Below are 26,376 nucleotides of genomic sequence, written 5' to 3'. Positions count from 1 at the left end.
CACTTAGGATTCTCTAGCTTAAAGCAGCTCAAGCCAGGTAAAAGCAGATTGAGGGACAAATGGTAAATGCAATAAAATAATAAGAGAAATTAAAGATTCTAATACACTGCAAACTACCGTAATATGCTTTTGTAAAACTTACATGTTTATCTTCCTCGTGTCTTTGTTCCCATTGCCGGTTGTGTTGCTGCGGATTAACACTGGCACTGAGGCTGAAGGGGCGGTCGACGTGGATGCCACACTGAAATGATGGCTTCTGAGCAAGTCATCTGAAAGAGAGAGAACGCATGGCTATGCTGTAATGCACCAGTGACAACAAAACAAAGTGTGATATTTGCAATATTAAAACCTGACATTGCAATAGAAAGAGGTAACCCATGTGACCGAAATGATAAAATGTTTGGAACACTCAATTCAGAAAAAAACATAATTTTCTCCAGTCAAGGATATGAACTAAGTTTCAGTATCAACCTGACATTTACAAAATATACAAATATTGAAAATTAACATGACATTCAATTCAACTTAAATACTGTGCCCTTTTCACAAAAATGTAAGTCAAAAGTCATTTAAAGAATTAGTTTATGGAAAAAATAAAGTTTGATATGAGAGCTTTGACAAAGAAGCCAACAGCAATCTAGAATAGGATTATAAATATTAACTATATTTTCTCTTGTCCTTTTACAGATTTGCAACAGAATCTAAAAGTGTTAAAAAGGTTAAAAAAAAGAGGTAAAACGATGGTGCGTATATTATTTTACCATTAATGTGCTGCAGAGAGCTCTTTGCTGTTACCGGGCTGGTGCTAGATGTTGATTTCCTTAAAAGAAAAATATAATTGGATTAGTTGCTTGTAGTTATGTAGTAAAGTGACCTACTGATTGTGGGTTAAAAACACTTACAGTTCTTTTGGCAAAATCCGTGTTTTCTATGATTTTCTCCTATTACCTACATTCCAATTCCTCCCATTTTCTCTCATCATTATTGACTCCCAGTTTCTCAGATGAGCTACAAGATTACTTTGTTAACATGCAAATAAATGATTGTGTAGGGCTATCACCCTTTAACCCAGCCTTGCTCCCAAATCACTTGCTATGCTCCCTAGGACCCTCCCTGCATTATACATATGTTTCACTGACACATTTCACTGCATTATACATATGTTTCAAGAGACTCACTTGCACTGTGAGAATAGATGTTTGATTATCATGGTCTTGGGATATCTAAACCATGCTGCTGTTAAAATCTAGTGCCTAAATAGACAGCACATTTCTTTATATGTAAGGGACTAGATTGCTGCTAAATCTTACAAAGATTTTTCTGCTGCACTCAGCTTTGGAGGGGAAGGATTGCAGCTGAGGGATCTGCTGCGACTTAGTTTAGACTTCTTTACTTCTTTACCTAGAAGTGAAAGAACAGCTTCTTTGATTAATGTACACAGGCTTGCATATACAGTATTAACACACATAACAATCTATAGTGCTGGTGACAAAGAAGAAGAGGCAGGCAATGTGTATTGGGATGAATTGGGCTTTATATTTCAGTAATGTTGTTCATTATTAATATTGACTAGTAGACACAGGAGTTTAGCAATTTGTTGTAACTACCATTACATTTTATATCATGTTTTTATCTTTTGACAAAAAGTCTGTCACTCCCCTGAAACAAATCTGAATTCCTGAATGGATTGATTGTTTCTGTAATGGTTTAAATCTCACACACAATTATAGAATTAGTTGGGCATCCCAGAATCATTGTGGATGGGTCATGGGTAGCAATACCAGATAGTTACACAATAATAAGGTGATACTTCATTATTTTCATACCCTTTAGCTCATCTGTGCACATCATTCTGGCTACATGTTTCAATTGCAATACAAGGTTTAATCCCTCCTAAATGTTTTTTTACAGAAAATTAAAGTTTGTGTCCCTTATCAGATGAAGAAGACACAGTACTAGTAGAAGTCAAGATGTTTCTTGTTACATATATATATTTCGATTACAGCATAATTAATATAAAGAATTTATCTCAACAGAATTTGTCTTTTAGAGTGAAATGGTTGGGCGACTGCCTTTCTTATATGGTTATGCAATGTTAGGTTTCTAAAAACATTTTTTTCCATAAATCATCACATAAGTCCACTCACGTTTCCTCTCTCCAAGTTTTTCACTGCTCGATTTTCCTTCAGTTTGTTGCTTTTCCAGCTGCTCCTATTAGTGAAAGTTAAGCTAAACAAACTGCATACAATATAGCCAGCATTCATACTTCAAATATAATTGAAATGAACTAATCTATTTTAGAGCTGTTGTGTTCAAAAGCACATTTCAAATCCAACCCCAATTACACATGGAAGGGCTCAAAATTAGAGAATGGTTTTTAGACAGTTTTATTTGTAAGTTCTGACTGAAGAAAACTTTCAGGGTCTGTGTTATCAGGATGATTCAGCAAGCCACGAGAATGCAGCATTTATTATAACAATAGGAGGTCAAGCAATGTCAATTAGCTAACCATTTTGTTGAGTTGTCGAATATAATGCGCCCTGAGAGCTATAATGAGACACCCAAACTGCAACTTCAACACATTCTGACGTTTCCTAAAGTTTTTTTTTTCTGTTCGTCTAAGAACAAGATACTGAAGAGCAGCACTCACTTTAACAGACAAAGATGCACATTAAGGTCTTAAATCCTCAATCTTACCATCTCTATCAGAAGATTCTCCTCTTTCTCTTTCTTCTGATCTAGCAGGTCTTTTTCATGTCGTTTTTGATACTAAACAACGAGAAGACCATGTGTAAAATATATATATATATATTGCTGAAAAACTAAAGTCATACAGCATAAATAAAGATCAAATCATGAACTTACTGGTTCTGTGATATCCATTTTGTCCAACTCCAACACGGTCTAAAAACAATGGAAAACAAATGAGAAATTATTATATTGACCTATTATGTGTGTTTTTACCATGTAAGTTGTAAAACTTGGTAACTGAAGGAGTTTGTAAAATATCTGAGTTATCATAAATATTGCATTCTTTGCTTTTTAGATTAACTTTATTTAATGTTCTGTTTCTTTTTAAAACAGTAGTTTAAAGACCCCCTGTGGCCTCAATAGAGCTCTCAGAATCAAGTCCAACCTTAAAGTGTATAAGGTACACTTGTGTGCAACCATTAATCTGAGTAGTGTTTTCTTCAGTGTATTCATGTGTGCGATGCGTGAGGAAGTGTATCTGGGAATATTATGTAATCAACCCTTAGCAATAGTGTAAAGAGAAATACAAAACTAAAAGAAGAAAATAACAGTTGCAGGAGTGCAATTAATTTAAATACTGTATTACACAATAAACATCATTTTATATGTATGTAGGTAAGTGTGGAGGGAGTGTTGGTAGGGAGATAAACGTGATATGAAACCTACTTTTCTGACTACAGCCATCACGTCCTTGTCTTTCTCACGACAAAGGAGTTTCCTCACACAATACTCCAACTGCTGAAGCAGGTGTTTATCTGTAGGCAGTCTGATGGCTGACTTCAGTTTTGGCAGCATGTTGCACAGCTTAAACCTAAAGAATTACAGAGTAAGTACTGTTTTATTAGATGAAAATAGCATCCCCTGATTAATTATAGGTTTTCACCTTATCATTGTCTATAGTGCCCCCAGCAGGCTACAGTTTCCCTGTTACCCTGTGACAGTAATGGGGGTATGAGGTTTGTTTTTTCTTTGTTATTGCCTATGTGTGTACAAGTGACTTACTTATATTATGTCACATGAGGGTTTGCTGGTTGTTTGAATAAACTTTACTTTATTGTACTTGGACCAGTAGAGCTATAACGAATCAAGTCATGAAATTATATTAGACTTATTCTTACCTTACATTTGCAACAGGATCATTTACCAGCTCCAGAGCAGGAACAAAGAAGTATTTACAGAAGTATGACTTTGAAAAAAGCTCCATTACAATTTCACAAATGTCGAGGAAACGCAGCCTGTTCCAGTAACTTCTACCCTGCCCTAGTTCTAAAAGGGAAGGAAAGTAATAAACTTGTCAACTGAATTTCCTCTTACAAAACACACATAAAGTAATATGATAGTAGCTGCATTCTATAATGAACCTATATTATTATATAATACACAGGGGGTGTGGAACATAGCGTATGAACTAAAGAAGTGAAGGCATTAGCTAATGTTTATATAACATAACATCCGCCATCCTATAACTGTACACTACTGCTTTACTGTTACCAAGTCCAACAGCATGCAAATAGACATACTGATGTTTGCTTATGTTTCGAAGGGAAACAATCTTTTGAATTTACTGTGACTAAGATATGATTTTTCAAGCAGGTGATGTATGCTATTTAGAATAAAATACGGTACAAACTCAATATGCTCCAGTTGATGTCATTAATTTGGTTTGTTGCTGATACATCATGGCAGCACACAAACTTGTTCTCTGGTTGTCTATGATAGGGCTTAAAACCCATGTGGAGTTTTTAGGGAATGATATTAGAAAAAATAGACAGAAATAACTGTGTACTCACGGTCAAGCAGTTTACTGATTACCTCCTGCCTCTGCTCCTGTTTGCGATTGTAGCGCAGGAAGACACACAGTGTTCTGGCAGACTGTCTTTGCACAGGGAGAACATTCTACACAACAGAGGAGTGCAAACAGTCGTGACACAAGTGCACAGCCATTTCAGTATTCAACACCATTAACAGCTTCACCCTATATTATAACAGTTTATTTTCAGTTTGTACTGATTTTTTTGGCAGTAAAATTCACTGATTTCACAAAAGTTACAGCGTGACTTTCATTTGTTTCCATCCCAAATTTGGCCACAAAAATACTGATTTATACTGGTGGTGACCTGTTGACTAGCAAAAATTGTGATTGAACAAAACATGACAGGAATACCTAGCTTGTATATAAAGCCCCAGCACAAGACGACAGCAATTAGATTTAGGCATGCACACAGAATCGCATTGAATTTTAGAGTAAAGGTATTTCAACTTTTGTATTATTAAACCTGAATAAATAGTTCTTTGAACAAGCATGACCAATTGAAAGCCAGCAAACTACTAGCTCTGTCCAGGATAGACCAGTGCTGGTCACTGCTGATATTTTCAACAGTGAGTATTAACACTTTCATTTATTATGTTCTTTTTGCAATAAACATGATAATCATAATTGACTCTAAAACCCAGTATGTCACTGATAAGAATACAAACAATGCAATGCTGCTTACGTTGGTTGTAATTATTGTAAACATCCTTTGCAAGAACCTGAAGTAGATCTGGTCACTCGATATGACTCGAGGCAGACAGGAATACTTCTGTAGCAGCTTCTCATGGATTCTCCATTTCAGAGAGGTGGCAGCTTTCTGCTCAGCTGCATTTAGTGCAGGAATGAGATCTGGGACGTTGACTTGCTGAAAAAAATACCTTTGTAAATATTCAAATTATTACATAATACAATGTAAGCTGATAAAACAATATTAAAACTTAATCTAATGGTTTTTATAAATAATATAAGTGAAAAAAAAAACTTAATGTAATGTTTTTTTAAAAGGCTACAAAACATTTAGGAAGCACCTCTAATATGTAGCAAACACTTGAAAATGGGCTATCCCTCGCATGAGTCCAAATCCATTGTTATAGCTAGACCTCCGCTAGAGTACTAATTGTGTGCATGCTTTATTAATACCTGGAACAGCTAGTGCAAGTCAGTCATGATAGGCAAGAAAGCCAATCTAACGTTCTTTAATAGAAAGCACTTGTTGGTAAATGCTTCAGTAAACAAGACTGTCAAAAATAATGATGATTCACAGTGATCATCAAAGATAATTGACACTCTGGGTCACCCTAGAGACTTACAGTACATTTCCAAACCAACATTCATGAAATCCCAGTACAGAAATGTTTTGTGGTTGATGTCTCCAGATATTATGCAGAATTGGAGATGGTTTGGGTTATGAAAAAAAGAGCCAGTAGGAGAGAAAATGTCCTGTCTTTAATGTAAGAATCATCTGGATAATGGAAACACAGCTAACATGACAAGCACTTCTCCTTTAAGAAACGTTTATTATCCTTAAAGTGCAGATTAATGTTTTTTTTTTTTTTAATGTTCATAATATGATTACCTTACTTTCAGACCCAGCACCCTCTCCTTTTGATGTGACAAGTTCTAGGATTTCCTGGAGATTATCCATTAGTGCATCTAATACCTACAAAAAAGGATATTACATTTTCTGTGGCTCTGGGTTAAGCTGATTCTAGTATCTGGGAATATCATATATAACGCTCCACTTCCACAACTCAAATGAAAGAAGTCAGTTTTGATTAATAAAACAAAGTGATATTCCTAAAATGTTTTTTGGTTGTTGTTAAAGAAGCCAACACCAGCCTAGAACATACATATCAGAATCAGAACAACACCTCAGTTGGTCTGTATATATATATATATATATATATATATATATATATATATATATATATATATATATATATATATATATATATATATATATATATATATATATAGTAACAGATGTAGCAGGACAGGGGGTTTGCAAATCCTAATGTTTGTGTTATGGCAGGGACAGGGTTAAAAAGCCTCCCTGCCAAGCTAATTGTTTTATTTGTTAATTGTTAATTATCACCTGCACCTGGCCGTTATTGACAATTAGAGCCAGATGCAGTGTTTAAAAGGAGTGCAGCCAGTCTCCTTTAGGCTGCTGCTATGTGAAGAAGCCTAACTGAAGGCCATAAAAGGTATTGTGAAAAAAACCTTTGTTTGGTTTTTATGTGTAAAGTGGTTGGTATTGCACTACATGTCAGGGAAACAGCTTAGCTGTCCAGCAAGTTAGGCAGGAACCTACATGTCTGTAGTCAGTGCTCGTAAGAGCTAGGCTTTTGTTTGTTTATTTTCTGTTGTAATATAAGTGAGCGTAAGCGCTGAAAATCAAAGTTTTAATTTCTGGGTCATGTTTTTAAAGGGGCACGAACCTGAACTACAGTCAATCCTTTCACTATATGCATATTTCATGACTATGGGATCTCCCTGAATGTTTAAATAAATAAATACATATCTTCAAATGAATACAGAAATTACAATTAATAACGTAAATGTTTCTTACCTCTAATGAATCATCTTGTAACAGTGCTATCAGTTCTTTCTGTATTAAATGAACACTGGAGCCTAACAATTTAACAACCTGCAAAAAAAAAAAAAAACATAGTAAAATTATGTTTTAAGGCAAGCCATTTTGTTACTCTTTGACACATTCATGTCACGACCCGTTTTATATGCCCTTGCAAAACTACAATTCAGAATGTAAGTGACTTGACTAATGTAATATAATAATATGTAATTCATTTGTTTTTCACATCTTTCTATTGCAAAAGTCACTGAATCTTGAAGATCTAACAAACAAAGATAGCAGCAAGTGTAGAGTTTATATGGAGCTAGCAGGGGAACCACACCTTCGGTCCCCCAGACCATAAAACAAGGCTGTAATTATGTCTATTATTCTTTACTACGTTTTTGTTTTTACAGTAAATAATATATTGTATCAGGGATTTTATGCTAGATATAATTATATTTGAGATACTGTAGGTGTAACTGTATTGATAGCCACATTTAACATGGCCTCTGCTCTGTACAACACTGTCTCTGGCTGTTCTTAATACTTACTTCATGGAAGCCATTAGCTGTAGTGCGCCTGACTGCAATCTCAGGGTCATGACACAAGCTTGAAAAGGTAGGATAAAGCTCTGAAAGGAAGTTTTTAGGTTCAGCAAATAATACCATGGCCTGTGAGAAAATAGAGAAAAAGAAAACCCCTATAATAATTGAGCACCACCATACTTCTTAACCTGCCCTAACCATATGTAGAGCAAGAACGTGTTAACAATCAAAGTCTGTCCGAGAGGTCAAATGTGCTCATGGCTTCAATTTATAACAAACACTGCATTTTATAATGAACATTTGCCATCTACGTTTTTTATTATGTCTCAGGAAGAAAAAGTTTACATACTCCCTTCTTTTTTTCTCACAAAGTGTATTTAATGACCAGTGATTCCAAACAATTACCACCAGCATCTACCGTGAATGATGGAGAGCTGGAAATGAATAACACTTAACAAGATAAATGGACACTCTAAACAAAAGCACTTGGACAAGCAGTCTCAAATATTGCTTCACTGACGGGTAAAAGGCTATGAAACAGGAACGCACCTCACAAATCAGGACTACTGGCTGACTGTATGAAAACCTTTCAGTGCTGCTGCTGACTGAGACTTTTGCCAGGTTTGACAAGTGGTGAAAGTCCTTGATCAATGAAGCATGGGTCTTTAGGCTTGGGTGTTGCACGTGGTGTAAAAGTATCAAGACGGGCTTGCAAGTTTGTTAATGAGACTTAAGCTCAAGCAAACAGTGAGCTGAAACGTTTGCTGTTACACTTTTAATATATTTATATCCTGGCAACCAGAATTGAATGGACCTTTAGAACTAGGGTGAAATCTAAACAACAGAGTGAGGTGTAACAATTAGGAAAGTTATGTTATTGTTCTGAACACCCGTAGTTACTACAGCTTATCTATTTACATAGTTCTAATGTAAAGGCTTTCAGCAGTGGATCTTATGGTAAAACACATATTCAGGTACACCACAGATGTAACAACCAGACACATGCATATAAAAAAAAAACTGATATATTGCATCAGAAGTCATGTGCATATCGCTGATTATGACATGAGTAAATTAAGGCACATTTTCTAATAAATTAGTCAACTGCTGTTTGCAAAAGGTTCATGGTAAAAGGAATATTTTGGCACCTTTAAAAATGTGTTTATTTAAAGTTTATGTTAGATTGATGTCAATGTACAGGCAGATTATTGCATTACAGATGCATGCAGAAACAGTACGGTAACAGTGGTGCAAGTATATGGTATTTTACAGTATGTTATTGTAATTCGTCTTATAGACTAGTTTGCTGTTAACAGTTATGCATAAGCAGATTCATAATTAATAAATACTTACTGGAAAGTTATAGGCACAATTTTTTCTAACTGATTCATATTTCCTTTCCAGTTCAAGGGGATAGGTCTCACTGTGACCATTCTCGTGCTGAAGGCCCAATACACACAGCTTCTTGTAGAATTCCAAAAACCATACATGTTGATCCTCAGTAAAAGTCCCTTTTGGGAGAAAAAAAAGGATGCTGTAACTAACTTTTTAATGCAATTAGTTTTCAAGTGAGATACCAAAAATACCTTTACTAACAGGACATCTCATTGTAACAAATAACCACAGAATGTACTGAAGTTCTATTGCTTTTCACTGCACTGACATCGATTTGTAACCTCTCAGTATATGCATTAATGCATGGATAATAATGACAAATGACAAATATCCATGCAATTTTTAGATTGTTAATTACTTTATAACAACAGTCTTGAAAAGTTTTTAAATAACATTCTTTAATACTTTCATCAAGAAACCCCTCTAAAGCCAACACAGCAGACCAGTTAAAAGGCATGTTTTGAATATGCATCTACTGAAGATACTATAATTAATGACACACTAAGTCTATTTAATTAGTCATAGCAGGGCTGTTTCTTTTAGTGCTGAAATATTGGCTTTGCTTGGCATATCTGTGTTTACGTTGAGGAGATTACTGCAATGAATTATTAAACACACCATTCAGTCACCCAGCACATGCAAGGAACATCTTACCTGAGAGGCCGTGACAGACCTTTCCATACTGAAAGGTTAGAGAAGCCAGCACAGCTTCATCTGCTTTGAAACATTTTTCACAGAATGTCTTCACTAATGGAAATACAATGCAAGTCCTGTCATCTACAATCGAGGCAAAAAACAGGTTGTTTTAAAAAAAACAAAAAAAAACAAAAAAAAAAACTGTATATTGTTCCCCAGGTTTTCATTTCCATTAAACCTTGTGACTTGGGTGAACAATGTAGGTGTTGAAATAAATGTAAACCTTATGCTTGCATTGAAAGAAAAAAGTAATGTAATATATTTCCCTTCACTGCAGCTATTTTTTCCCATATCACATAAATAATTCATAAACTCGAGTACATCTGTTGAGGAACAGCCTCAGTGTCACTACATTTTGCAGTTTGAAAAACAAGCCAGTCTATTTCTCTTCAGCCTGAGATGTTAGATGTAAACAAAAAAAAAAAAAGGGTAATTTAAGGTGGTATTGCTAGGTTACAACTTAATGTAATTTACTATTGCTTATTTAAGTTAAACGGAATATGCACAAACATTTGCTTTACACTTGCAGTTAAACTGGCATATTGTTCAAAACTGATAATGATTTTTAGAGGGTTTGTTAATATCCCTTTAGGTTTATGGAATTGTCATTGTACAAAACAATTTTTTTACACAAGTTTTTTTTTTTTTTGTTTTTCAATTGTACTGTATCCTGTGGCAACACTAGATTTTTTTTCAATTTGACAAACACTGTATGCAGGCATTGTGCTATACATTGTTGACAAGCATCCGTCCACAGATAAACAAAGACAGACACAACGGCCCACAGAGAGAGTTCCATTGTTTCTAGAAGTACATGTTTTGCCAGCTAAACTTTTTCTGAACAATCCATTCAGTACCTTCACAACAACATGAGGTGTGCAGTAATACTCACCATTGTCAAACATTTCCAAAAGATTAACTATTGTGTCAAATGCAGCTAGTCGCACACTGCTGCCTTCATCTCTAGCTAACTCTACTAACTCAGGTAGGATCACTGCCTTAGTGTGTTCAGCCCTACAGAGAAGAGAAAATGGAAGTTTATAGGATGCTCTGAAGCTGGTTGGTTAGAGCTTAGAACTTCTGAAGATCCAAGGTTCTAATCTCAATCAATACATGGTGGATTACTCGGTTGCATGTGTTTAATATGACTGTGTTTCAATTGTTTACTACAGCCAGGCAATCCACTACATAAAGTAATCCCATCTTTGCCAGCATCCCTGAAAACTTGGTGGACAAATGAACCAATCAAAACTGTAATTCAAAATGGTTCAAACCCACGTTCTGCTTTTTCAGACCAACATTTAGATTACAACACAATTTCCTTACTTTACTTATTATTAAAAATAACGCTAATAATAATCAGCAGTCAGTAGGCACACATACAATGGCTTCAGCTGTTTTAATTGATTAAATTCTGGAAGAAAAGCTGAGTGCAACCCCTGGGGTAATCGATAAAGAATGTTTCTTTTTTCTCCCTCGGTATGTCCTCAAGGTGCAGATTTTAATCTTAAAAATGATTTAAGCAGTTTGGTATTCTGTCTGCATTCAAAGTCTTTTTCATATGCAGTTCTTTACTAGAGATGTTTTTGGGGTGCATGGGAATTTCTCTTTATCATATATTTGTAAACTAATTGTTAATGCATGATAGATATTTTCAGGAATCTCATATTCAGTAGGATTTTTTTCTTCTGCTTTAGTTGAGAGAATCTGCAGCAAAAAGAGGTCAAGTAACTATCCCAAGGATATTATGCAGTATCTGCATGACTGACTTATTCTGAATTTAGAATTCTTGATATATTTCCTGTATGGACTCTTTGTTAATGAGAAACTCACATTAATCAAACAGCCAATATTTCAAGCATTTGATCATACCAGGTTGAAATTGTTTGAGTGATATAAGTAAGATACATCAGAACCAAGCAGTTCTATGTTAGGAGAAGACATTGCCTAACATATTACAAGGTGAAAATAAGATAATAAGTATAGATAAATATAGTAAATATTGATAGATAGATAAATATAGTGTGGTATAAACAGACCAGGTGGTAAAAAGGATATAATGTTTTATACCCACTCATTCATGTTTGTTTAGTTTGTTTGTTTTCAATTTGTTTTTCACATCCAAGTTGGGTGCTGTCAAGAGCTGATTTACCATGATTTTTCTAACCAATTTAAAATGTCCAGTATCGAAACCTCACTGCTGTAACCCATTTACCGATCATGAGGACTGAAGATCAACTGTTTTCACCCGTTGAACCTAAACAACAGATGCTACCAAGCTACTTCATACTGAATTTGTTTAATAGATCAGTGAGAAGAGTTCATATTTACCCTATTCCCTTAGCTATGCACTCCAGCTGCCGACACATGCAGGAACGGACTTCATATTCTACATCTTGACAAAGGGACCTGACTAGAGGAAGTACATCTTTTTTCACTCTGTAAGAGAAGAACATTTAGATCTGGTTTAATCCTGAAAACACATAATACTAAAGAGTGCATATTCAGATTTATTTCTATCATTTTATAAGAAAAACACTGATTCCAGGTGTTACGGAACAGACCAGGGGGTCAATTTGATCAGCCTATACCTTGCTGGGATAAGCCACAGCTCGATTCTTGTACAATATTTTAAAATACAACCTGTTCAGAGCAAAGATTTTTTTTTTTCCATATCCATCAGTACAGTGCTGCTGATCAAAAATAGGAAATGCTATGAATATAAAATTTCAATTGAGATGATGTCCATAATTTGCGATTCTGTCATTCCGACTCCAACTCCAAGGTCCAAAATACCTTATGGTTATTTTCTTTCTACTTTTTGTTACTCACATATGAGATTCAAATTTCCCAGCAACTTTTCCAAGTACTCTGCAGCTGGCCAAACGAGACTGAAGCGACTGAGAAAGCTGTGCTTTTGGTACCAGAGGGTTCAAGATCTAAACAAACAGAAGAATCAATGACTGATATCAATAACCTTCTTCAAACACTGAGATAATGTAATACCTATAATTATATTTCCAAGGCCTTCAATTATATATAAAGAAAATAAATTGAAGGCAACTGTATATTTTGTCACAGCAGTTTGTTGTGAATATCAAATACAAAAATACAAATAAGTACAGAATGTTAGTAGTGTACAAGAAATCTATCAGTATCATTCAAAATATAGATAACCTACATTTACCATGTGTGCAGTGGATGTAACAATGAAAGTGTGAAATGTGGACAGGTAGAATCCACCTTATATTTTCATAACCAAGTTTCATCACAATTGGATAAGCAATTCCTTTTTTGAAAGACAAAGAGGATGTGACAGCAGATAGTTTACATTACCTCTTGCCTAATGGTTTCCTTTGGCAACACATCAATTGCTGATAATAGGGTTTCTAGCCATGCAGTGCTGACCACTGCTGAGAGGGAGACATAGAGTTAAAATATACATATTTATTTGGCAGCGTATTAAAAAGAAGTTCCTAACTATAACTAGACATTGTCTGGTCAGGTTAATTCCAAAGGCTTGTGTCCAGTCTAATTCATTGTAAATAGCTTGTAACAGATGGAAATCACCAGCAGGTGATGCCATTTTCAACAGAACTGTTGGTTTTCCTCCCTGTGAATTAAACTGCTTTTTTCCCCTTTAAATTGTCTTTGGCAGGGTCACCAAGTCACATGCCGATAATTTAAAGAACAGTGATGCTCTGGGGGAACATGACTTTTTTTAAATCATACAATATCCAAAAAAACTATTTTTTAGTTCTGAAAACTAATTTTAACAAGCTTTGCGGCAGAAATGAAAGGACAGACAGATGACAATTCTGGCACAATTGGCTGTTTAGCAGTTAAAAGTTAATGGTGTACTGATGGTTTTATTTGAATCAGCACTTAAGGTGTGATTCTTTTTTACATCTGTTCTAGGCTTTTTGCTTATACTTATTCTGGTGCTTCACCATGTACAATTGAAATGGTCTTTCTTTTCCATAAACAGCTACAATCACAGATTGAAATGCAGGCAGTACCACACAATACAATCAGTTGAAATGACTCATCAGTTTTCTCTTTAGACTGACCTGCATCCCTGTGATATAGGTTTAGCAGTATAATCTGCAAAATTGAGTGGGTGTGAGTTTGGATCAATATGAGCTCATCTTGCAGGATGGTTAGAAAGGAGGTAGCAGCTGCTAATTGCATCTCCACCCCTGCAACATGTAAAACCTCCTGTAGGGAAAACAACATTTCTGTTAGGACTAAGTGGAACTACCTATGTGGAAAAACAAATGTCGTGAAAGTGCACTCAAATCAGGGTAAAACAAAATCATATATTCTGGTATATACATCCTTTCATTTACACAGGCAACACCGTCAAAGCATCTGCACTATGCCCTGCGAAAGACAGCAGACATACTCTTCAGAAATGAATAAGAACCAAACATGCACTTAACTGTGTAGTTTTACAAAATTGGTTCTACTGCGGCTTTGAGATAGGTGAAAACAAAAGATACGACCTGGCTAGGAGGGTGTTTTTAATCATGCACAATAAGATTTGCACAATAAGAACCAAGTTTGTAAGCAGCAAACATTGTAACTGTACAAAAGTGTATCAGTATTGGACCATCATTCAACATGATTTACAGCCGGTTTCACAATTATCAGGACCAGTGATTTCTGGACACTGGTAAAGAGGTTACATGCCTGGAAGTCGGAATGGGTTGGGCTAAACTGATACTGAAATAGATAAATAGGGGGAATCTAAAAAAAGCAATAGCTAATCATAGATATATTTTATGCACATTATGAGGAATGATTTTCATCTATCATCAAGATAAAATAGGTGCCACTGGAGGCATAGAAATATACAGTTTATTACTTACTCTGACTTTTGGCACCACCCTTCGAAATGTCTCTGCTGGGTTCTGTCGAACCAGGTTGGGCAGATTCACAACCACACTTGCTCTCTGTACATCTTGACCTGAGCTGCAAAATAATTAAAAATAAATCACATAAAAGAGGTTTGGAACCAGGTTCATTGAATTCCCACGTTGCACATCGTGTTTTTCCTAACACGACAGCCATTATTATGGAATAGAGATGAGTACATGCTTAGTGGTAGTATGTTTACACCTACTGGTATCTGGGAATTAATACAGAGTAGAAGCCAAAATCACATGACAACATTTGACAGCCCATGAAAAAACACACCAATTTGACTTTTTAAATTTCACAGCAGCACCCAAGGAGCACTGCTGCAGCTGATTGCTGTTATGTAACTAACTGCAGCAGTTATTTCAAAGGGGAGTCTTCTGGTTTCAGCAGTTTCTAATACTTGTTTGTACAAATGATTCAGCTGTAGTTCACATTTTCCATCTGCTGGGATGGTATTATATTGCACTGCAGCAGCTGGTAAGCACAGTTGTAGTAAAACTCCACTTGCTTATATTATTACAAGCTGAGGTTGTTTTCTGATTCCTCAGAACTTGTGTTGAGTTGTCAGTTTTCACCGAATGACCTGTATCCCATATGTAACTAACAATTAAACCAATATGGATCATGAAAAGACCGACACTACAGTGCTTCAACAATATGTCAGTAACATACCTCAGTGTGCGACACACATGACAGACAGACATGTTGTTCCATGCATCAACACATTGTGATGTCAATAACTGCTGCTAAAGCTTGCCCTTACCTAGTTATGCATATTATAAATCATCAGGAACAAGGAGCTTGATAATCAGGCTCCCGTTAAATAAATGTTTGCTCGGCCTATCTTTATTTGCATAGTTGTAGCAAACCTACAGATCAAGGGGCCTGATTACTCAAATTCCTAGCAACTGGTCATTTCAATAGACTGAATCAATCAGAGTATTGTTACCCAAGTCTTGATGCAATGGTGCCAGATAGGGTTGCCAACAGGTCCCATAATTCCAGGACATTAAGATGGGTCCGGTTTCTTAGCTCCCCTCTAAACCACAAGTGAACGATTTTAAATCAGCAAGTAAAGTGAGTGTGAACTGTGTGAGCGGCTTCAATAAATACGTTTAATTGCGGTGGCGATTCTATTCGGAGAGCATCATAACAACATGTATTAAAATCGTACTGCTTGAAATTGTAGATGGTAAACAATGTCTATCAAAATAGTGCTATTCTGTCATTCTAGAGAATTCTGAACTCACCCGCACTCTTTCTCATTTAATCTTGTGGTTAAGTTTCTGTTTATGGAATATGTCTTCCTGCGTCACACAGTTGCACCCCAATCAGACAAATACAGTTCATTAAATTCACACTCACTTTGCATGTTCAATAAAATCTATTAATTTGTCGTTTAGAACCTGACCTGTCTTAAAGTGTCCAGGAATTATGGTCCAGCTGGCAACCCTACTGCCAGAGTTTCTAACCCTGTCAATCTGTATGTTCATTCGGTGCCTGGTTTTTGAAGAGCCTGCTGGAATCAATATGGCAGTTCTACACACTGCAATAACTCCTCCTATTTAGTTGGATGTTAATTTCAAAGGTAAAGCCTCAGATTAGCATCATGGAGGATAAGGTGGGGAGGGCTGTTTTTGAAGAAACAGCTCATTGCAGTTACAATAATCTATTTATTTTACTTGATTAAGCTGTTAACTTTTGCATACTATTACAGTTTTTCATTGTCCTGTCAAACACTAATTACTTTTTTACTTGGTTTTCCAACTTGAGCCATTGTTGGTTAGGGTTAGTAAATAACTAAGAAGTAATCTGGGTCAGCTCCAAGTTTATCTGGCAAACAGCCCAAGGAAATTAGGTCATGGCTGTTGAGTACGATACCTTACCATGTTGCTTTAAATAACCCAAACAATTTAAAGTTGGAATGAATAATCACATTAACTGGACCAGATTGAACCAGAGGTGAAGTTTGACTAAACAGAATTAAAAAAGGTACCTGTACAGAAAGATTCAGATCCAATCTAATGAAAATGCTTGGCATTGTAAAGCGAGCTGTAATGGCCTCATAATCAGGGAGAACCATTTGATAGTCTATGAAAATGCAATGAGATGTCAGTGTACTGGTTTTAATCACATTAATTGCCCTGCTGGCTCAGTGTGTACAACTTGCACTGTCAATTGGTTCAAATATTTCTTTGGGATAGCTTGGTAGTATAAAACAACCCACTGGAAAATGTTAGCTTGGGCTACGGATTTAGAGATATTCCTTCCAGACCATAACAAAAGTGGACAGGGCACTGTAATCAAATTATAATCTACAAGTGACACAAACACTTGTCCATAATGAAAAATGAATTATGTCTTGTTTCTCATTTCAAATCTAGTAGAATACACAAATCATCTACACACATAAGTGCAACATATTTTAAATATTTCATTCAAGATGAAGCATAGTACTTAAAATAAGTTAACATATTGCAAAGGAGTAGTTCTTACAAATATATTACACTTGATGTTGAACAGCCTTTTCAGAATCTCAATCATGCAAATTCCTACCTCCAGAAATGAGAATTGATAGTTTTGTTCACGTTTTTTAAGAGCGCTAAAGGGCCTTGTCAATCCACTTATATTTAATCATCGTTACTACAGTATGTTATCACCATTGGTCTAATTTCAGCGCAAAACACAATAAGCTGTACAAGTATCATAACAATGCTGTTTAATAGTTGGGGACACTCCCACAAAACGTGGTGTAAATTAGATATTACACATATGTGTTTACTTCTTATTTGCCCTCAAGAGTTTTAAGTTAATGATTTGTCAGTGGGACTAGTTCCATTTAGATAAAGCTAGACTGCTTTTCAGGAGCAAACTGCCCTGGTTACCTAGGAGAATTAAAAATGCTGATAAAGCATGTCAACAATAGCTAGTGTAAGCAAAGGCCACTGTTTATAAGGCTACTGCATAAACAGGCACAGCAAACAGACAACATGCTACTTTTAAATATTTCTCTTCTCAGGCAATGGTTCTGCAGCTTTAAGGGTCCTGCAGAACTTCAACGATTTCTTTTTGCACAGGCTTAAACACACTATCGGGAGGTCAGCATGAGACAAGCATGAATTGCACACTGTTCTAATGCACATCCAATTACTTTTACAATTCTTGAGAAAGTTCCACACCAATGCAGCTGAAACCATATCACAAAAACCTTACTTAATTTATACTAATGTTTGTCCAGTTTAAGAAAATAATACAATACTAATAATTACATTTTAGATAACCAATGTCTTGGAGTTCAGGGACGTCACCAATACACCAAAAATGGATGACGTGTTATTATTAATATGAATTAATACTGTTAAATACCGTTGCTGTGGGAAGTTCTGAATTCAAAGCTTGGCAAAGCGGTTATTGAGAAGTTACTGCTACAAGCTGGCACTTGAAATATGAAAAACAAAGCACCCAATACAATTAAAATGGGTTACAGGATGGTTCAATTTGTTCCAACCATGTTTTAAATGGTTTCATTGAACCTATTAAGCCACCAAACAGGCCCTAAAGCAATTATTATTTCATAAAACGTGCTAGAACCTGGTATAGACTGGCTCTCCAGGACTACAGTATATTATAGACCTCGATGGCCAATTAGCTTGCCAATAGTATTGCCCTTTACCTGGCATGATAAAGCTTGATTTACTGAAAACACGAGATCGCAAACAAATACATTGGTTTCTTATGACATGGCCATTGCAACAAGCGCACAAGGCTTGACTGCCTAGCAACCATGTAAACACACTATAGAAGAAACCTGGATCTCATGCAATGAAATGGTGAGGGATATTTATGATACAATGTAATGAATGTTTAATCTTTACATTAGAAAAATAAATTAATAAACTGTTAATATTATTTTGTACCATGCTTGCCTTTATTCTGAATTCATCTGAGAGGTTGACTCTGAGATGAGAACTGGCACTAAAATAAAAAAGGCAATACATCTGTACCTGTTTATGGCTGAATCATGTACTGTGGCATTGCTGTTGGAATGTGCATAAAATTGTTGCAGAGTGTGTTTGCTTAGTCATGCACCTTACCTTGTAATTCACTGTAAATCCTTTGATTGGGGATGTTGCATTGAAAAGCACTTGTGTAAATAATGTATTTGTTCATGTGCTTGGAATAGAAATTAATAGACTTAAAGGCACAAAGACAAAGACAAGTTGCCAATTTCAACAACCACACACAGCAATCAACCCCTTTTAACAGGGTAGTACTGCATATCATACAGTAGTAGAGTAAAACCTAAACAAAAGCATTGCAGCAAAAGTAAATGAAGGCATGGTCAAGTCACACAGCTCCTGTTTATCAAATGGTGCAACTCAATCTCAGACAGGGGTATACACCTACAAATACTCTACTGGGACCCTAATGCAAGTCTGGCCTGCATCAAATAATACAATTCCCACAGTGATTTATCAGCTCTTTTTGGTATTAAAATGGAGTAATATTTTCAAAACTACCACACCCCTTTCAATATTTTCCTCAACCAACAGTACTATACAGCTGTCATTTTTACAGTTTTTTCTGACAGAAGTTTCTATATGGTCACATATTCTAGATTCAGCTAAATCGTCTTCATGTTTTCATTTTATTATGGCATCTCTCTATTAACATTCTCTGTTGGAATATTCCACAACATATTTTCAATATACAAAAATTAATATAAAAATCAAAGAAAACAAACAACCACTGTTGTTTTATAACACAATACTATTAATAAATAATAGCACATTACCATAGCCACTAAGTTAAATAACCATTTACTTAATGACAATTACCAATAGAGCTGCCCAAATCTATTATTTGATTATTTGGATAAGCCCACCTCATGTGAGGCATATTTACAGTACCATTCCAATTGAAACAAGTGAAGAAAAGGCTGCTTGGACTTGTATGATTGCTGTTCTCCACAAAGTCTAAAAAAGCAGCGATCACAGCGATCAAGCTGTTTCTTCACTTGTTTCATTTTGACGGGTAAATCAGTCCAATCAACAACAACTGTCACCTGAATGTCCGTCACCTAATTTCATTTGGAGAGCTCGATCTGAATATTCAAATAACCATTTCGTGCAGCACTAATTACCAGTATTAAATAATAACTCAATCAATCAAGGTATTGAAATAAGTTCATTTTGAATATTTATGCAGAACTTTCCAGCTGCAAAATCAATGCAACTCCACCCTGAATTTGCCTGGGGAACTAAAAGTATAGGAACCCTTCAAAAATAAAGAAGAAACTGTTAATAGGTTACAAAGCTAGGATGGTATTAAAGGTTTCGAAAAGAAACAAATACAGTTTCGATGTTGAAAGTCACTACATTGTGATTATATTCAGAATGTTGAGATTTGGAATGGGTGGTGGCAGCTTAGCTTCATGTAAACACAGAATGTTGGACCGAACAAGCTCTAAGGAAGCACTCTTACTAGATTGGTTAAGATGGGTTTATATAATTCCTTCTAGTGCCTTAGTTCTTTTGGGTTCTCACAATAACAGCTCCACATTCATTCTTCATGACCATGAACTTTTGCGAGATAATAAAAATCTCTCTTTTTATAGCCTAATTACACCTTGAACAAAGCAGGAACATTTTTTTTAATTGAACATAGAGAGTTTGAAAGAGTCCATTTAGATGCTTTGTCATAATACTTAACAAAGCCCTTCTTTATCACACCTATAATCTGAAGCAGGGTATGCAACTTTAATGATAAAAAGCTGACTTCATAATACATTGTAGTATAATAGGTACAAGACGTACTAAACGTGAGTTCATATTTTTAGGGGGAATTAGCTTTATAGAAGACTGATCAATGATTAAACACAATATAGATTTGCTATGTTCAATTTGTATCAAACAAATATTTATTAAGCAAGTCTGCCTAGTCAAATCAGCTTTCCTTATTGATAATCAGGGATCTTAGGAATCCGTTTGCTGGAAAAACACAGATTGTCTCTGTGCTGTCAAATAATTTTTTGTATTACACTTGGGACGGGGCAAAACACGTGCAAGGCTTTTTTTTAAAAATTTGTTTCATAACCAAATCAATACACTTATCATACATAATCATCAACATAGGCAATTTTGCTTTAAATTTACATAAACATACTTGTTCAATAAAACTGCTTCTGGTGGACAGAGGTCAAGATTGAACAAGGTGCAGTCACCTTTGTGTTGAAACGTAGCTGCAGTAACACTATGTTTAGTTTTTTATTATTACTACACAGAAGTATTTGTAATGTTTAAAGTAAAATGGTAAGTTTGTTTATTGAACTTTTAACTTCCTTAGAATTTAAAAGTGTATAAATAAATACTTCCTGTGTTAACTGTTATGTGTATCTTATATTATGTGACGGGGGGGACTCAATTTTAGCCTTTTATTTTAATTGCGAGAATGTCTGCTCTAATGTACTGATGGTGTAAGGATTTTTGCCCACATTGTGAAACAGGTAACATAGCAATACGGAACAGAAAAGCCACAGCACTTATTGTTATGTTGGGCTTTTTTTTTGTATCGCTCTTCCTGCAGTGATTTAGAGGACAGATCTCAAACCCCAGTGCACTAGAGCGGACATTCTGAAAAGAGCTTTGAAACAGACTTTAAAGTTATAGTGTAAAGAGTTGTCAGGATGTTAACAATGAAAAGAAAAATGACAGGTACATTATTTAAACAGTTATAACAACACGTGGGGACGTGTAACGTTATATTTTTCAGAACCGCAGTATTGACTCTTTAAGTCACTACTGTTTTTGCTATGAATTCAAATTCAAGATGCCTATTTTCAATAAGCACCCTTTCCCAGTTTGTTTTTAATGCCTGTTTTTTTTTTTCATTTTACCACCTGTACCAGCTCCCTGACTAGGAAACCTTACTTTACAACCATCTACCAGAGACTGACTATTGTACGCAGTTGTCATGAGCATGTTCCTGTAAAATGTGTTGACCTGAGAAAATGATCGGTGAATAAAACAACACTGTGATAATTACCCCCGAAATAAAACCTGTCTTTTAAAATACATTAGGATTCTAAAATCTGAAGTGCAATCTTTGAGATTCTGAAGCAGCTCACATTGTAGGTTTTGTTCTGCTTTTCTATCAAACAGTTAAACTGCAAGTGACTAATATATATTTTTGATTTGGGTCAAAAGGCAAGAAAAAAACCTAACAATTATTTAGCTGGGTTTGGGTATAATATGAATGCAGGACTAGCAATACCTCTAGTGTTAATGTGAAGATCTGATACCTGATATAAGGAAATAACTGGTCAAAACTTATTTAGAATCAATGAACATATCAAAACAATCATGATTATGTTGAAAATAATATTTTGGGAATACTTACTGTACAACACAGAATGCAAAGTGCCAATATTATATGTGTATTATATTGTCATATACTTCTGCTATTCTATGACATTTCTGTTTCAGACTCATGTGGTACTGTAGTATCTAAGAGCTATCATGAATCAAAGTCAGTGATAAACAACACTGGTTACTCTTGAACACACAGTTTCAAATACCAGTATCTCAAGCAATCATAAGATACTGCTTTATTTACGAATTGAGCAGTCAACCATATTGAAGACCTTGTTAGTACTGTAACTATTCTTGTATTTTCTTAGCATGTATTATCTAGCTACAGGGAAATACAGTACTGGAGGCAACTAGAGAACTGCTTGCCAATCCTGATGAGATTTGCTAGACATCCTTTAGCACAGAGAACCGATCATACCAGGTACTGTAAACAGCAGAGGACCCTACTCGCTAAGCCATCCAGCAGAATTATTAATGGCCACAAGGCAAACCTGTTTGGGTGAATATGTTCGCTAAATCGGGGACTGAGTGAAAGTTAATTTGGCTTGCCTTTTACATTTACTAATAGATTCATACAGCAGAGCTTTTACTATCTTAGTGGAGATCAAAAGTGAAATAGTTTGTTTTTGAGGCAAACAACCTTTCATAATCAGGTTAATGCACCCGTCGTTTTTGGAATTAATGATGGGTAATACTTTAGAAGAAACTACCTAAATTCACTTTCAGGTGTCAATTTTATTGAAAGAACAGCTTAATAAAAAAGGCTTTGTTTCATTAAATAGTTTGACAAAAGTGTTTTATAAGATTTAAAATGCAGGTAATCATGATATAAATTAGAACTCATGTGGAGTGATTGGCAAACTGTTAACCCAATACCATCTGCTCACCAAGACAGATTTCTCCTTATATCCCCAGATATTCAAGACAGGTGTAAGCTACGAAAACTACTATGTATACTGACATGTTACAGTATGTGCTTCTTTGGCGCTTTTAAAGGTGTATTGTCTCTTCTAACACACTTAAAAGCCAATAAAATAATTAAAGAGCCCTCCCTGTTGATTTCCATACTTTAAGAAACTAAAATACACTAGTGACACATGCTCACATGGTTTTAACTTTGAAATTGGTCCCATTTGATCGACTACATAGATACCTATATTTGGTAACATAAAGATTGTTGGAAGACTTCTTTTAAGCCTGATTTGCAAAAACAAATGCATGTAATGCATTTTAACATTTGATCAGTGACAGCATTGGTAGCAAGTTCACAGAGCACACAGACTGAAACTCTACACCTGCACCCTACAGAAGAGTCAGTAATAATGACTGACAACAAACAAAACATGCCACAATGAAATATCATTTGTTCCATTAGATCAACTGCCAAAAAAAAGAAAGCATGAAAGAATAATCATTCTGTGAAATGCCAGGTTCAAGCACACACATTTCTAAGGTAAGGAGGTAAAGCTAAAATTGGCCTACACTGATGCCTGATGTTGAAACTAGGATCTAGTCACCACCTTTATAGCTATCTTATTCTTTTCCACTTGATTGTAACAGTATAAGGTTATAAAATGGATATACAGCTGAGTTTTAAAATGGAAGCATGAAGTACTTATTATTAACGGTTTCTGAGATAAGGCAGGTAACCAGAAATGTGCCCACAAAATAGTTAGCTATGGAACAAATGTTAGCCTATGTACTCCAGTCAAGTCTGTTTATAACATGATGTGGCTCTAATATCCATGCAGCTCCTCTAGACCGTTGTTCAAGAAACCTGCTTAAATATGCAACTTTTTTTTCTAATTCATCAAAAATTATTTTTAAAAAGTCATTAAATAATTCATGAGTTAGTTTCCCACAATTGTTCTTTCCCCTTCTTTCTTAAGCATTCAAGCATCTATTAATAAATGTCAGGATACCTGAGAAGATAAACAGCTCTTTCAATATCATTAAGGCCTTCATCCACAGTCAGTTTTTCTATCTCTTCTGCAGTCTGTAAAATAAGAAATATAAATATAATAAAAAATGTGTAATTATTGATCACAGTTACTAAAAGAATACAATTTATTAGCAACTATGTGCTTAAAAGTATTGATAACCAAGGCTATTAGCTCAAATGAGGCATGACCATATCCCCTTTCCTATGTTTACTTTGTTTTTTACATTGATGCAGATATGCAGATTAATTCAAATACAAACACATGGACTCTTGGTACCTAATAACTTCCTGTGCTATAGTAATGTCTTAATACAATTGTCAAGCTGAAATCAGATCACGTGAACTACAGCACAAGAACCGATTAAGTACCAGGAAGATTAAAAAAAAAAAAAATGCAGATAATGTACCTCAGTCAGAAAGCCTTGGATATTTTACAAATAGAACATCAAGATCTTAAATGGCTGAATTACATTTCTATTTGGTATGGACTGTGTCATTAGACTAGCCATGTATATTCTAAAATGATCCATGCAATGCGTTTTAAAAACGACCTTTAACGAAAAATAAAATGATACATCACTGTGTGTGTGGGTGGTGTGCGGGGGTAGTGTGTGGATGGAGGAAGAGTGGGAGGGCTATACAGTTTGCGGTCACAAAATGCTACAGCAGCATGGATAATACTGTAACCCGCCCCCTCTTCAATCTTTTCAGTTGATTCAATATATTACGCAGGTATTTCCTGGCATTTAAGGCATCACTTAAGTTGTACAATACAATTATTTAAAAAAAAAAAAAAAGATAATATTCTGCTGTATCTTTTTCGCTGTTGTTGCTTTGGCCATGTTTTGAATAAAACAATGTTGACCGTTTACTATACTTGTAATTGGCGTCTCTTAAGTTTACAATGCACTGGCCTTTTTATGACGCAGTATTTGACCCAAATCGAAGGCTGTGAAACCAGTAAATTAAACAAACCGTCAGGCTTTGAAAATGACAGTGATTAGGATATGAGCAGTGGTAAGGTGATATTTAATATTATGATACCAAGTGCACTCTGTGCACCGTTTTCAACTAGTTTCTCCAACATTCATTTCTTGCTTGAAGTAATGAATTACCGACATGTGATATAACGCCTTTTGCACTTGTACACAATATAATTATATGTAATATTAAACTGATTACTCATGTATTTGTTTAGTTATGTTGATTTATTGCATTTTTTTTTTTTTTTTTTTTTTTTTTTGTAACATATGTTGCTGGAAAATCTTGAAAAACTCTCTTTAGATTTAATTAGAATACATGAAATTATAAATTCACTTGCCCTACACAGTGGCCAGCACAAAAGGAAAACTGACTACTGACCGCAATGTTGATCTAAGGAAAGGGAAACCCACATTCCAGAAACAGTACATAGAAATAACAGCGCAATAAATCAGACACTATCATAAAATGGCAGTTACATAATAAACAAAATAAATACCGTCAGACTTCGTCGTACAGGTCTTTCAATGAGTGCGAGGTCGTGCAGATCGTCTATCTGCCCGAACAAACAGGTCTGATTGAAAGTCATTTTGCTCCAACTTAGTTTTTTTTTATCTGCTGTTATTCCTCCACCATGAGCCAAATAATGAGATAACTTGGGACTGATATTCACCCACGACCAAGTCTTTCAGATTTAAAAGGCTCTTATTCAAATGTCTGCAGCGGTGCCAGGCTAAATCTAGAACCAGGTTTAGTCTTTTGTTTTCATTAAACGATTGGCATACTGAGACCCAATTTTTTTTTTTTTATCCTGAAAGTTTTTTTTTTTTTTTTAATTCTTCAGCTCATAAATTAAGTTTCAGTGATTTGAAATCAAATAATGTGGTGGTTCTTTAAAAAAAATAAAAATAATAATAAATAATAATATTTAAGACGTCGCCACTGAACAGTTTGAAAAAGCCCCTCCTGGTCTTGATACATCCAGGAGTCTGGCTTGAGGTCTTGTTCCTTCCAATATAAGCCTCCCCAAATGCTTGTGTTGGTCTATGCATAAAATTAAACACCTTGTTGAGACTGATGCTTTCTTTCCGTTGTATCTTTAGCCAGCTTGGGTACCTGTTTTTGCTGTTATTCCCTTTTTTTTTGGCCAGGCCGATGTTTCATCTCAAATTTTGTTTTAAGTTCCTTCAACAGCAGATTTGAACCTAGCCATTTAAACACATTTAAACGTCGATTCACTTTGCTGAGAAAATGGTCCTACGGTTCAATTTTAAAGCTGTTCGAGGAATAAAAATCTACGTCATGAATGTAGACATCTACCGTAACGGTGACACTTGTAGTATCACTAAGAAAGCAAGAAAGGGAGCTCTCTCTGGACTGAC

At 35.3% G+C, this 26,376-nt stretch overlaps 1 protein-coding gene across 2 annotated transcripts in view; it reads right to left on the bottom strand.

The window, feature by feature from the left end:
- Positions 1-26,376, bottom strand: part of LOC121324242 (serine/threonine-protein phosphatase 4 regulatory subunit 4-like) — a 27,869-nt gene extending 1,493 nt beyond the window's left edge. Inside the window, exons 1-23 of one of the 2 annotated variants that reach the window (XM_041265912.1) lie at positions 25,494-26,376; positions 23,994-24,067; positions 14,650-14,752; positions 13,849-13,996; positions 13,115-13,191; positions 12,611-12,717; positions 12,110-12,217; positions 10,671-10,792; positions 9,737-9,859; positions 9,041-9,198; positions 7,694-7,813; positions 7,137-7,214; positions 6,141-6,224; positions 5,247-5,429; positions 4,542-4,647; positions 3,870-4,017; positions 3,418-3,562; positions 2,866-2,904; positions 2,698-2,769; positions 2,148-2,211; positions 1,311-1,401; positions 762-820; positions 143-269 (exon numbers count right to left, since the gene is read on the bottom strand). In XM_041265912.1, the coding sequence (XP_041121846.1) occupies positions 143-269; positions 762-820; positions 1,311-1,401; positions 2,148-2,211; positions 2,698-2,769; positions 2,866-2,904; positions 3,418-3,562; positions 3,870-4,017; positions 4,542-4,647; positions 5,247-5,429; positions 6,141-6,224; positions 7,137-7,214; positions 7,694-7,813; positions 9,041-9,198; positions 9,737-9,859; positions 10,671-10,792; positions 12,110-12,217; positions 12,611-12,717; positions 13,115-13,191; positions 13,849-13,996; positions 14,650-14,752; positions 23,994-24,067; positions 25,494-25,583 (2,426 nt within the window). In that variant the 5' untranslated portion in view covers positions 25,584-26,376. The remainder of the gene's footprint in view (positions 1-142; positions 270-761; positions 821-1,310; positions 1,402-2,147; positions 2,212-2,697; positions 2,770-2,865; positions 2,905-3,417; positions 3,563-3,869; positions 4,018-4,541; positions 4,648-5,246; positions 5,430-6,140; positions 6,225-7,136; positions 7,215-7,693; positions 7,814-9,040; positions 9,199-9,736; positions 9,860-10,670; positions 10,793-12,109; positions 12,218-12,610; positions 12,718-13,114; positions 13,192-13,848; positions 13,997-14,649; positions 14,753-23,993; positions 24,068-25,493) is intronic. The other variant, XM_041265913.1, reaches the window with a different exon arrangement.

Source organism: Polyodon spathula, chromosome 12 (genome assembly GCF_017654505.1).
Source record: "Polyodon spathula isolate WHYD16114869_AA chromosome 12, ASM1765450v1, whole genome shotgun sequence".
NCBI classification, from domain to species: Eukaryota; Metazoa; Chordata; class Actinopteri; order Acipenseriformes; family Polyodontidae; genus Polyodon; species Polyodon spathula.
The sequence above is the reverse complement of the archived record's forward strand: the minus strand, read 5'-3'. Positions and strand labels throughout refer to the sequence as shown.